The following is a 13,076-nucleotide window of genomic DNA, read 5'->3' on the forward strand; positions in this document are numbered from 1 at the left end:
GAACAAGGTTGAGAGTTCCAATTTTTTTGATGTTCCCAATGACAAGCGTGAAAGCATGTCTGATGGCTTTCTTCATTAAGTGGCCCCCACTCGTTCCAATGTAGAATATATTTTGTCTAAATATAATGATGATAATTATAAAATTTGCATGCGTGACACTTCATCCAATGTAACTTTGAATTTTCAAGATGGGGAATCTGATCTTGCTTTTAGGCAAAATTCCATAACTGGGCCATATATTGAAACTAAAAATAATTCAACCAGTGGGCCTTCGTGTGGGTCTGTAAGTTCAATTTCTATTTTACCAACTGTGGAAACTTTAGCCTCATCTTCGTCTGGGCCTTCATCGGGTTTTGATGGTCCTGTTTCTGAGCCTTCAAATGTTAGCCTGGGTTCCGATGAACGGGATGTGAGTGATCCTTTTTTAAACAAAAGTGAATGTGTTGATTTGCAGGACGTGACCACGGTTGCTCGTTTTCGTGTTAAGGAGAGAAAAATTCATCCATTGATTAAAAGTCATATCATTAAACATGTTTGGGGAAGGAGAAATATGAAGCGGAGACGACGTCGGGAAAATTTTCGTTGGCATGAAAGATATTTTATCAAGAACGTGATGAAAGATTCGGAATAGGAAAATAATGAAGTTGGTTGTTGCTCATGTTACTCCTCTTGCGCGCCCTCGGATTCAGATTCATAGTCTCCTTTACTTGTCGTCGGGTGTTTTTTAGAGTCTTCGTGCTAATGTTCCTTTAGTGTTTCGAGCTTTGTTGTTTTGTGAGTTTTATTCGTGGGTTTGTGTGTGGTCTCGTGTGCGTTTGTGCGGTCTATGTTTTATCTAGCTACTTGCTAGTGTAATTCGTGAACTTCTTTTATATATATAAATAAAAAACTTACTTGCCTTTCAAAAAAAGAAAAAAAGAAAAAACATATCAATTATCTCAATACCTATTATTATTTCATATAAATATAATCTATAGTAATAAATATAATATAAATAATAAATATGATATATATATATACTAATCTAGGTGTTACGTATATAGTTACTGTTAGTATATATCTAATATAAATATATACACATACCGCATATATATATATATAGTTATAGATGCTACAAATCACTAATTATCATGATATTATATTTTATCCGCTATCTAAAACACAACGATTCCGTGTAGACAATTCTAACGAATTCCAATTCAATCGAACATATATGTTCTCTGATCATCGTCACAAAACAAATTCATTTGACCACTTAATAAATGATTCACACATAATTTATTATTTCACTTTTATGATAATTTCGAGAAAGTTAATTATAATTTATAAATAGCATTTAAATTATAATAAATTATCACTAAGTTGCATATTTCATCTAGGTCACTGACCAGAGTGTTACAATCTTTTCTTTTGCTTCTTGACTTTAGACAGAGCTTTAGGTGGGGTGTTCGAACCAATACGAATACCTTCAACCTTCTCAACCCCCATTTTCTCCATCATCTCAAAACAAGCTGTAAACCGACTTTCATTAGGTACGTCTTCAACACCACCCACATCTAAGGAGGAACCAATATGGCAAGTGGACTCCGAATTACCAAGGGCCACTTGAACGTCAACGAAACTAGAATTACCAAGGTCTACTTGAACATTAACTTAACCCGAATCATCATCATCTGACATATAAGTAGTCACGTTTCTGAGCAACTTATCTCTGTAAAGAGGTGTTGATTCCTAAAGGCATTCTGCACGAAGATTAAAATCCACAAGACCACCTTTGGCCAAACCACCATAGACAACACCACTAATGACGTTACCACAAGGGCAAGGGGGTTATCGGGCATTAGGTGTCCCTTGATGATGTTTTGTTGGAGCTTTGAAGTTGGCCTAACATTTTGGGTAGTTTAGCCCCAAACCATGCTCGAAGTGTCGTTTGGATTATAAACTATCATTTGTAGTGGGTCAAACTTGTATTAAACTTAATCAATGGCCTTCGTGCCTTTTGTAAACATTTAAATTGTTGTACGTTTAAATGGAACTTGTGGAATGGTTTACATATTTAATTGGCGCGTAAATGTGTATTATTTTTAAAAAAAAAATTTCGTATGGAATACGGGTTGGGTTGTTTCATTTAAACCTAGTGATGTTCATGTTAAAACTTTATAATGATTGACTAATGTAAATCAGACTAATCAAACAGTGGTATTTTAATCAGACATAAGACATAACAAAGAATTCAGAGATTCTGCCAAATTACCGTTTCTGTGATTTTGGGATAAAGCCGGCGGTTTGGTCAACCGACGGCTTCGTTGAGTCTGTTGAATATTTACGCCGAAGACTATTTAATTTTATCTGAGCATAAATTACAATCGAATAATAAAATAACCTAATGAAGCTGGCGGCTCTAGTCTATGAAGCCGGAGGCTTCATATCCCAGATCTGGTTTTTCAACTTCTTTCATATAGTTCGAATATATAAGCAACAGTTCACAAGGTGTTACATGATTCAAGCATATGTAAGGCTATTAGCCCATAAATAAAGTAAAAACAAATGAAAAACAAGAATTAAGATAGAAAATCATACCGACATAAAAGAAATTGCAAAACAAACTTGATTGGATAACTTGGAAGTTCAAGATAAACAAAACCCCAAAGAATTCGTATTTTTGTCTCTGAATGCAGAGTACAAAAGTTTGGTATATGAAAAACTGACCCTAAGGCATCTATTTATAACTTCAGAAACCGCCAACCCAAGTCGGCGGCTTGGATTGAAAGCCGGCGGCTTCCCTTGACTTGGATTGGGGCCTACATAAAACTTGACCTTGAAGATTACGGCGTATCTTTTCATATAACTTAAGCCGGCGGCTTCAGGACAAAGCTGGCGGCTTGACTTCTTTCGAATCAAGGCGAAAATCTCTTCCAAAATTAGCTTGAACTTGGTCGGCAAGTAGAACAAACCGTGTGATTTAGGCCGGCGGCTTCATTGTGAAGCCGACAGGTTGACTGTATTTTGATTGATCGCCAAGGTTTTCAATTTCTGTGATCAAATCTGGAACATTCTGGAATTCTGCAGGGAAGTCGGCTGCTTCATTGCCTTCATAGGAAGGATGTACAACAAAACCTCAATCACCAGGGAAGTCCGAAGCACACGACGGGCCCTGGTTAATGTACGAATCCGAAATCAAACCAGTATGGACATCCATGGCACTAGGATTTGGTGCACTAGTTGGGTCGATTGTGTCGTTCACAATTTTGGGAAGACAATTATTAGCTTTAGATTTCAAAACTTGATTCACATTACCAAAATGGTTGGCATATAAATCACAACCAAAAGAAGAGTGCCCCTTATTAACAACAAATACATCACCACCATTCGAATTACCTTTCAGCACGACACAACATTGGCCGGAATCTTAGCGCCAAAACTTAACCGCCCGGTTCGACATGGTAATAAGATCAGGTGGAAAAGAAACGTTAAAGACACGATCAAATGAAATCAAATCACTAATTTCGTTAAGCCTAATTAACAAAGAGTTAGAGTTAAAATTATTTTTAACATTCTTACCAAAGTCGGTTACTGGAGAGGGCGAAGATGATTCGATAAAAGCAAAGGCTACCCCAAGCTGCTGTAATTCGACAGAAATCTTGGCAACACATTGAACCTTTCCTAAGGTCTTAGCGACCTCCAAAATAGGACCTAACTGATGTTTAGACCAAATGGCTCTACCAACAAAGAGTGGTTTGCCAAACAAAGAAGCATCATCCAATTCTTTTATAGTCGAAGCAGCAGAGACATGAGAATCAAACTTGAAAAATGCATACTTTTGGTCTGGCCAGCTTTTAAACTCGGTAACGAAACCACACTTATTGCACGCTTCTTGGAAAACTCCCTTGTCGAATCCAATCCTGAAACGTCCAATAAAAATGGTACAATCGGTGACCTCATTATTCACCGGAGATTTTCCTGGCCATGAGAAACTGGGCTGAGAAGAATCGTACGATAATTGGCTGGGGTTCACATGGGCGACTCTAGCCTTTGGGCTGTGGGGTCCGATGATCCCGCTATTTTGAATTTTTTTATACAATGTACACTTCAAATTGTATATGACATCATTAAATTTAACCACAGTACCTCATATATCATCAAAATTTAGGGTATTTTTTTGAGGTAAAAAAACCACTAAAGTACCCTTAAAATATAATTAGCTTTCAAAATCTTTTTGGGACCCCATATGATTTTCATCTTAGATTCGCCACTAAGGGTTCAGAAAGTCAGCAAGGGTGATTGGGTTGGGATCATAACAGATCGAGGGGGATCGTGGGTATGTTGAAAAGTTGGCCGGAAATGGCGATTTAGGGTGGTGCACAGTGGTGGAGTATCTGAAAATGTATGAGAAAAGAAAAGTTAACGTTTATGGGAAACTCTTAGGAAGCATTTCAAAATTTGAAAGAAAAAAAAATGTTTGTTGTTTTTTTGTTAGTTGTACCAACTATGGTGAGAATTAGTAGTGTGAGGTTATTTGCGCAATTCTGTATTTATTCAACACATATGGAGGAATATGGTTGGTTGATGTGGAAATAAAGTGGGAAAAAAGAAGGTAAATGACATTTTAGGACTTACCATTCATCATTTTCCCTATATTGTTGTAATGACCCGCACTTTTTCGATCATACTATACTTATAAGATTAATATTTACATAAATTAAACCTTGCCAACATGATAAGCAATCCAAATTGTCGAGACTTATATTTCCGAAAAGAGTTTTACACAACGTTTGACCGTCTAGTTTGACCGATGATATCACAAACTATACAATATATGATAATTATACGTTTGTGTATATAAATGTATATATACATATTTAACATGATTAATAAATGTTTTAATATCTCATTTTGTATTAATAACAACAAGTTATATGTGTATTTTGAAACTACTAACTTAAGTTTTCAAAACGATAACTATACGTAACGTTATTTGACATAAATACTTTAGACATATAATGTTTATACATATATTGTATAAGTAATGTATTTAATCACTTTTAAAGACTTAAATACATAAAACCATATAAGTGTATACACAAAAGATAGCTATATTTGAATCCTCATTCCATTTTTCACAAAATTTCTATACGTATACCTAGAGTATTTGTACTCGTATCATACCAAGCTTCTATACGTATTTACTAATAGTAAATACACATCAAAATCACCACCTAACCAGCCATTATTCATGCCCTTAGAGCTAGGTAATTACTTTTGGATGATTACTTGACTAATTAGCAAGATTACAAACTAAAATTTTGTCCATGACACCTAATGGCCACGTTTTTGAAAGGCCTATATGTATCACCATTTTGTTTCATTTTTACTTCAAATCTCTTAGCAAAAACACACACTCTTTCAAGAACTCTAAACTCCATAACACTTCAGCAACTTATCAAGAAGATCTAGCTTCAAAAACACTAGTTAAACATCATAAGAAAACCATACAAAAACACTTCAAGAAAACCCTCCAAGAACACCAACTTACTTCCAAACTTTCATCCACTTCTATCACCCTTTTGATTCTAGCTTCTTACTCCTCTTTTACAGCAAACTTATCCAAGGAACTTGAGGTAGAATTTATGTTCATAACCTTATTCGATTCATATATATATAGCTATCTTATTTTGTGGTACAAAAGTTTAACAACAAGAACATAGTTTGAATGTTTTCAAACTTGTTTGCAAACTAAATAGATCCTTCTAACTTAACTTTTAAAATACTTCAAGACACGTAACATAACTTATTTATATGTTAATTCAACAAGGTAAAACTTGGTTTTTCAAAGTATAAATATTTTTGGAAAAATGGTCATTAAATGATTTTGTTGTAACAAAATGTTTAACTTCATATGTTTCACTAAACTTACACTTATGCCGTATGATTTTGAATACAAACCAAGGTATTTACAGTTCATAGTCTTAAAGAAGAACTCGATCCAAGAAGATGGCAATTTGAATCAACGAAAACGGACTTATAACGAAGAAACTATGACCGAAACAAAATTGGTTATCCAAGACTTAATTGACTACGGGATTCATTGGAAAAATTTACATAAAATCACATACTTCTAAGATAACATGATATTTTATATATATGTACTTATAATTCAATTTTATATGGTTCAGGATCACCCGTAAACAACACGAGAAGATTAATCATAAGATCCCATGATTGTACGCAACACGTCATTTGACAACACCGGTACCATGGGTCAAGATTAATCTCGACCAATACATATACGATGGGGTTTTATTTATTTCGTTGGGGGGTTTTATTTATTTCATTGCGGGTATATTAAACATCTAAAAATGAACCATTAAAATTGAATTACTAACATCGGACTGCTAACTACGGACTAAGGAATTATTCAAAGTATTAAAAGTATAACAAGTATATATTTATAACGTTTGTTTAAAAATGAAAACATATTGATATATTATATATGGATAGGTTCGTGATATCAACCGGAAGACCGAGTCAAATTATTTATATCATCAAGACAAGAGTGAGTATATAGTCCCACTTTTAAACTCTAAATATTTTGGGATGAGAATACATGTATTTTATGTTTTACGATATGGACACAAGTAACTGAAAAATATATTCTACGTTGAGTTGTACCACTGGCATACTTCCCTGTAGCTTGGTAACTGTTATTTACAGCGGTATTGTAAACGCGAATCCTGTTGATAGATCTATCGGGCCTGACAACCCCAACCGGACTGGACGACCAGTATTCAACGGTTGCACAGTACTTCGTTTTGTGACTACACTTGGTACGGTGTAGTAAGATTTCATATTAAAGGGAATATGCGACGTGAAAATGTTAAGTATGGTTACCAAGTGCTCAACCACTTAGAATACTTTTATTAAACTGTTTATATACGAAATCTTGTGGTCTATATATATATTGCTGCCGGCATTAAACCTATATCTCACCAACTTTATGTTGACCTTTTTAAAACATGTCTATTCTCAGGTGATTTCTAAAGCTTCCGCTGCATCATGTTGGATCTAACCAGGATCTTGCGTACGCATGTTTGTGTCAAAAATAAAACTGCATATCCGAGATGTTGTATTGTAAAATATGCTAGAAACCGTGTTGTTGTCATCATTTGTAAAGTTTGTAAGTCGAAGATTATCGCTAAACGTTAATCTTCTTTTTATTGTCTTAAGCTTGTAACAAAAATAATGGTTATGGTTTGTAATGTATAATATATGCAGTTTTCTTTCAAAAATGTCTCATATAGAGGTCAATACCTCGCAATGAAATCATACGTTATCTAACGCGTTCTTATGGTTAAGGACGGGTTATGACAATTGTAGGGGAGGTCCTGCGAAAAAATAGCTCGACGCCAGGATGATAAAAAACTTCATACCTCCCGTTCTTCATACTTTTTCAATATGGAAAAAATGCAAAACAAAAGAAAAAGGTCGTCTTATTCAAAACCCCAATTATAACATCCATTCTCTCCTAATTCACACCTCGGAACGCGCACAAGGGGATAATAGAATATTCATTTGCAAACTTAAGTACTCTGTATAGACACTAAAAAGGTGATCATTGCCAATTAAAAGAGAGGAGTCAGTGGTCGAACTTGAGCCCGACTACATAGGGGTGAAACTAGTGATATTGGATAAACACTATAGTAAAAAAAATATGGGAGCTTAATCCCGACGTGAGTCCCTTGGGTGTGTTTGTACACAAACTTCTAGGAGCTTAAGTTTATTTTTTCATAAGTTCCACCTTCTATCCTTGATTGGAAGGAAAATATTCCAGAGCTTATGAATAAAATAAACTCTTGAAAAATAAACTAGTTGAATTAGCTTATGAAAATAAGCTAGGAAACTTATGGAGGTAAAATTACATTATGAGCCTCGAATCAGTACTACATTTATCATTTATTTTTTTATCCTATTATGTCATTTTATATAAATAAACTCTTTTACCAAACACTTATAAAACATAAACTTCAGTTTTAGCTTAAAAAATGAGTTTCAGTTTCTAGCTTAAAAAATGAGTTTCGGCTTTCAATTCCATGCTCTGGCTACATGCTCTAGCTACATGCTTCAGCTACAGCTACAACTACAACTACAAGCTAGTTTAATGGAAACAAAAAGGTAAAAAGAGATGTAGGTAGACAAGAGTATTTTAAGCAAAACTATCGGCGTTGGGCTGCTAACTATCAATATCGAGCGGCTACTTCATTTGACGTTGACGCCACGCTTGTCTACGCATTATTTGGATTTGGACTCAAACCACTGGCCGCTGAATGTTTTTCTCCAACTTTAATTAAATTAAATAAAAACAAAATACCACATCAAAACACACACTTCGTTTTCCCCACGCTAAACACGAATAAACCCTTTTTATTCCTCACTACAGTCTCTTTCAATTTCATCTAAAAAAAGGTTCAGTTGCCAGCAACCTCAATCAAACACACCTGCGTTTTTGCTGAGTTAGTAAGTTTTTGCTTCTGGGTCCTTTTCTTTTTATATTTTTTGTTTCCATTTTCATACTTTGTTGCTTTCCCTTGTTGCTACTGTCAATGATTTGTTGTTGGATTAGTTACTTTATAGATAATTTGTTGTTTTGACGATCTGAAGTGATTTTGGTTGGATCTACCTTTTAATGCTATGATAAGATGTAAATCTGATATTTAAATACTCCGTATAATAAAGTAGGTAAAAAAATGAACTTAAAAATGCATCGGAAGTTGTATTGAGTTGTTGTAAACTACTTTTAGGTCACGGTTTAATTTGTGCTCATTTTGAACAATTTGAAATGGGTTTGGGTCGTTGCAACAGGCTTTCATTTATTAATTATTTTTTAAAGAAATTGCTATGGGATTTTGTCTTTTATAAGATGAACAGAATTAGTATTCAGTAGCATGGAATTTGGGTATTTGTGTTCTTAATGAAATGGAATCTGCTTCTTTCCTTACCTATTAAAGTCGATTTCTTGAGGCGATTACTATGGCCTTTTAATTTCATAACCCTAAAACACTAATTTAGATTTGTCATATTATATGTGTCTGGCTCGAATTTGTTTTGACTCTCGAACCATAGAACATGAGCCCCGGTGATTATGCATTGTCAGAAAAGTCATTCAACTAGTGTCCCAGGATTTTTGAGCAGTCCGACTACTCACCGACTATTCTTCAACTAGGCACATTTATTTGGTCAAAATTGTCAAAAGTCAAATTTAGTTGGTCAAATCGGATTTATTAGTCCAAAGTCAAATTTATTTGGTCAAATTCGGTCTGAGTCAGTTAAATACAACCAAAATTAGTCCTCGACTTGTCCGATTAGTTCCTACAAGGTCTCGACCGGTTAGTTACTAGCGACTTTTATGACCTTGTGATTAAGTAATGCTACTTTCGTTTGTGTTATTATAATTATGGAGGTTTGTATTGTAATTGTAATGGCACTTCTTCTAAAGGATGGAATTCAATTTTACAATAAGAGTTGAAGCAATTTAGTCCAATTTGAGCGGGTTTTATTTGTGTTCTGCTAATCTGCAGTAACCCATGAAGTTGAAACTTTCAAATCTACCTTACTAACATTGGTCTAATATAGTTATCAGGATTAGGATTATATGCAAGTTGCTGATTGTTTGAGCAGTTATGCTACATCTTGTCATTTATTTTAGTTTATCATCCATATGTGATTATTTTTAATTCATGAAAATTTACTAATTTTTGTGTGTTTATGACATATGTAAAACAGATAATTTAAATACTTAGAATGTCGAACATAGACATTGAAGGAATCTTGAAGGACCTTCCTAATGATGGTCGTATTCCAAAAACAAAAATTGTATGTACGCTGGGCCCCGCTTCCCGTTCTGTGGTGATGTGTGAAAAGCTACTGAAAGCAGGGATGAACGTTGCTCGATTCAACTTTTCACATGGGACCCACGAGTATCATCAAGAGACATTGAATAATCTTCGAACTGCCATGCATAATACTCAGATTTTGTGTGCCGTTATGCTTGATACCAAGGTAAAAGTTTTAAGTAGTTGTCTTCATGCATTTTGCATCAATATGCTCTTTTAAAGAAGTAGACTAATTAGATAGGTTTTGGCTTTAAGTCTAGTTTTTGAAGCGTCGTTATTAATTTGAACTCAAGTTGTTTTTTTTTTTGGTGAACTTAAAATAATAATAGTAATTTTTTGTAAAAGCGAAATCTATACAGAGCTTATTAGTATTTGAAGGGTTATGTGTTTAACTTCATAAATCTATTCCTAAAAGTATTAATCGTTTAGGTATGATTAAAAAGTTCTTCATGACCAAAATTTGTTTTTCATTGAAATTTCAAATTTTCTTGTATATCATGGTAACATTATTGTATTGATTATAGGTCTTTGATCCTATCTAAAAGTCCATGAGTCATATGTATCAATTCAATAACAAAAGCTAGTCCGTTTGACTCTAAAAGTCAACATATTTCTTTGAAACGATGTAATGAATCCCGATTACTCTGTTTTTTTTTCCTGCAGGGCCCCGAGATTCGAACTGGGTTTTTGAAGGATGAAAAACCCGTCCAACTCAAAAAAGGCCAAGAGATCACAATAAGCACCGACTACACCATTAAAGGAGACGAGGAAACTATATCTATGAGCTACAAGAAACTGCCTGTTGACTTAAAACCAGGAAACACAATTTTGTGTGCTGATGGAACCATCACTTTAACGGTTATATCGTGTGATCCGGCAGCTGGGACCGTTAAATGTCGGTGTGAGAATACCGCCATGTTAGGTGAGCGTAAGAACGTGAATCTTCCTGGTGTTGTTGTTGATCTTCCGACACTTACTGAAAAGGATACGAGTGATATTCTTGAATGGGGTGTTCCTAATAATATTGATATGATTGCTCTCTCGTTTGTGCGTAAGGGATCGGATCTTGTGAATGTTCGTAAAGTTCTTGGTCCACATGCCAAGAATATTCAGCTTATGTCAAAGGTATGTTTTGTCTAGCAACTTTGTTGCATTTTGATAGGGTTGTTCATCGGTTCGGTTTTTGGTTTCCTTAGTTTATTCGGTTTGGTTTGTCTAGTTTTGAAAATTTTCGAGGCAAAACCGAAACTGAATACATATTCAAAACCCGAAACTGAAACCGATCCGAAAACCGAATTCGAATTCGGTTGGGTTAAAACTGAAAAATCCGAAAATCATAATTTAAGCAAAAAAATTATTACAAGCCGATTTTAAATTTGACTTTCGATTTTAAAATTGGTTTTCCGTCTATGTATATTAATAATAATTCAATATATTATTAGTTGAATTTGGTTTTGTTTTCAATTAAACCAAATTTGAAAAAGTAAAACCGAAAACCAGATGCAAATTTGAAAACCGAATTTAAATTTGCTTTGGTTATTTTCGATTTTCATTTGTTTCAGTTTTCTGGTTAATCGGTTTGAAGCCAAATATTGAACAGCCCCTACATTTTGATTTGTGATTAAGTAAAAACTATTAACAATCAATAATTACATTGTGAAGGTTGAGAACCAAGAAGGAGTTGTAAACTTTGACGAGATCTTGTGTGAGACCGACTCGTTCATGGTTGCTCGTGGCGATCTAGGAATGGAAATCCCAGTCGAAAAAATCTTTTTGGCGCAAAAAATGATGATCTACAAATGTAATCTTGCTGGTAAGCCTGTTGTAACCGCAACACAAATGCTCGAGTCAATGATCAAATCACCTCGACCCACTCGTGCCGAAGCCACCGACGTCGCAAACGCCGTTCTCGACGGCACCGATTGTGTCATGCTTAGTGGCGAAAGTGCAGCCGGTGCGTACCCAGAAATTGCTGTCAAAACCATGGCCCGCATATGCATCGAAGCTGAATCGTCTCTCGATTATGGACTCATCTTCAAAGAGATGATAAGATCAACTCCGCTACCTATGAGCCCGTTAGAGTCGCTCGCATCATCCGCTGTTAGAACCGCGAACAAGGCTCGAGCCAAACTCATTGTGGTTCTAACCAGGGGTGGAACTACAGCTAAGTTAGTGGCTAAATACAGGCCAGCGGTTCCGATTTTGTCGGTGGTGGTCCCGGTTTTGTCGACGGACTCGTTTGATTGGACATGTAGTGACGAGACGCCAGCTAGGCATAGTCTTGTGTACCGGGGATTAATTCCGCTTCTTGCTGAGGGGTCCGCTAAGGCCACTGATGCTGAATCCACTGAGGTGATTTTGGAAGCTGCGTTAAAGTCGGCATCGGGAAAAGGGCTTTGTAAGAAAGGTGATGCTGTGGTGGCACTTCATAGGATTGGGGCTGCATCTGTCATCAAGATTTGTGTGGTTAAATAAGATGATTAAAGAAAGTTAAGTTTGGCTTTGTACTTTATGCCTGAGGCATGTTTTGAGTTTAATGATTTGGATAATATGTGACCATGGACCAGTTTAAATAAGAATTTGCCAAACAGTATTTGTAATCGAATCAAGTATCTAGATAAGTTTTTGTAGTCCGATGATTAAGGTTTGGCAAGAACCGATTACTGATATGGATCATGATGAGACTTGTTATTGCTAAAACGGGTAAAGACTTAGTCCAGCGTTGTTTATATGTTTGTGAATATTGTGATGTTTATGGTCACAGCCCGACCCGATTACATCCTCTCAATACAACTTCTAAACCACCTGTTTCAAATTATTTAACTACAAAGAAACTAAAGTTTATATCTTTTTGTTATATGATATTCACTCGACGTATCACATATGTTTAAATTTTCGTTTTATCCTTACTTTGAAATATACATAGTTACTGATAAATTTTTGAAGTTTTTCATTCACTACAAATCTACAATATTGTGAGTAGTTTTGTATGGACAATTTTATAACACGAGCAACACAACATGAATGAAAAAACACCATTTAAGATCAGTCTTAATCGTAATTTTGAACATACTTAGTGTACTATCATATTATTAGATGCATTATCTAATAAAATGGTAAAAACTTTATCGACTAAATTATATTCAACCAATCTGTCAGGTAAAATTTTTCTTAAACTATTAAACCTAT

General features: G+C 35.0%; 1 protein-coding gene across 1 annotated transcript; it reads left to right on the forward strand.

The window, feature by feature from the left end:
- Positions 1 to 8,372: 8,372 nt before the first annotated feature.
- LOC139856997 (pyruvate kinase, cytosolic isozyme-like) lies at positions 8,373 to 12,669 on the forward strand. Its single transcript, XM_071845708.1, has 4 exons — positions 8,373 to 8,511; positions 9,778 to 10,053; positions 10,551 to 11,012; positions 11,550 to 12,669. Exons 2-4 carry the CDS (start codon positions 9,796 to 9,798, stop codon positions 12,360 to 12,362), a joined length of 1,533 nt encoding a protein of 510 aa, XP_071701809.1. The 5' UTR covers positions 8,373 to 8,511; positions 9,778 to 9,795; the 3' UTR covers positions 12,363 to 12,669.
- Positions 12,670 to 13,076: the final 407 nt, after the last annotated feature.

Source organism: Rutidosis leptorrhynchoides, chromosome 7 (assembly GCF_046630445.1).
Source record: "Rutidosis leptorrhynchoides isolate AG116_Rl617_1_P2 chromosome 7, CSIRO_AGI_Rlap_v1, whole genome shotgun sequence".
Lineage (NCBI taxonomy): Eukaryota > Viridiplantae > Streptophyta > Magnoliopsida > Asterales > Asteraceae > Rutidosis > Rutidosis leptorrhynchoides.

Bases quoted from the DNA above. Each gene is read 5' to 3' on its own strand.
- LOC139856997 (XM_071845708.1), top strand. From the start codon at position 9,796: ATGTCGAACATAGACATTGAAGGAATCTTGAAGGACCTTCCTAATGAT. The intron at 10,054-10,550 runs GTAAAAGTTTTA...TTTTTCCTGCAG, and splicing joins CCGTTATGCTTGATACCAAG to GGCCCCGAGATTCGAACTGG. The intron at 11,013-11,549 runs GTATGTTTTGTC...TACATTGTGAAG, and splicing joins ATATTCAGCTTATGTCAAAG to GTTGAGAACCAAGAAGGAGT.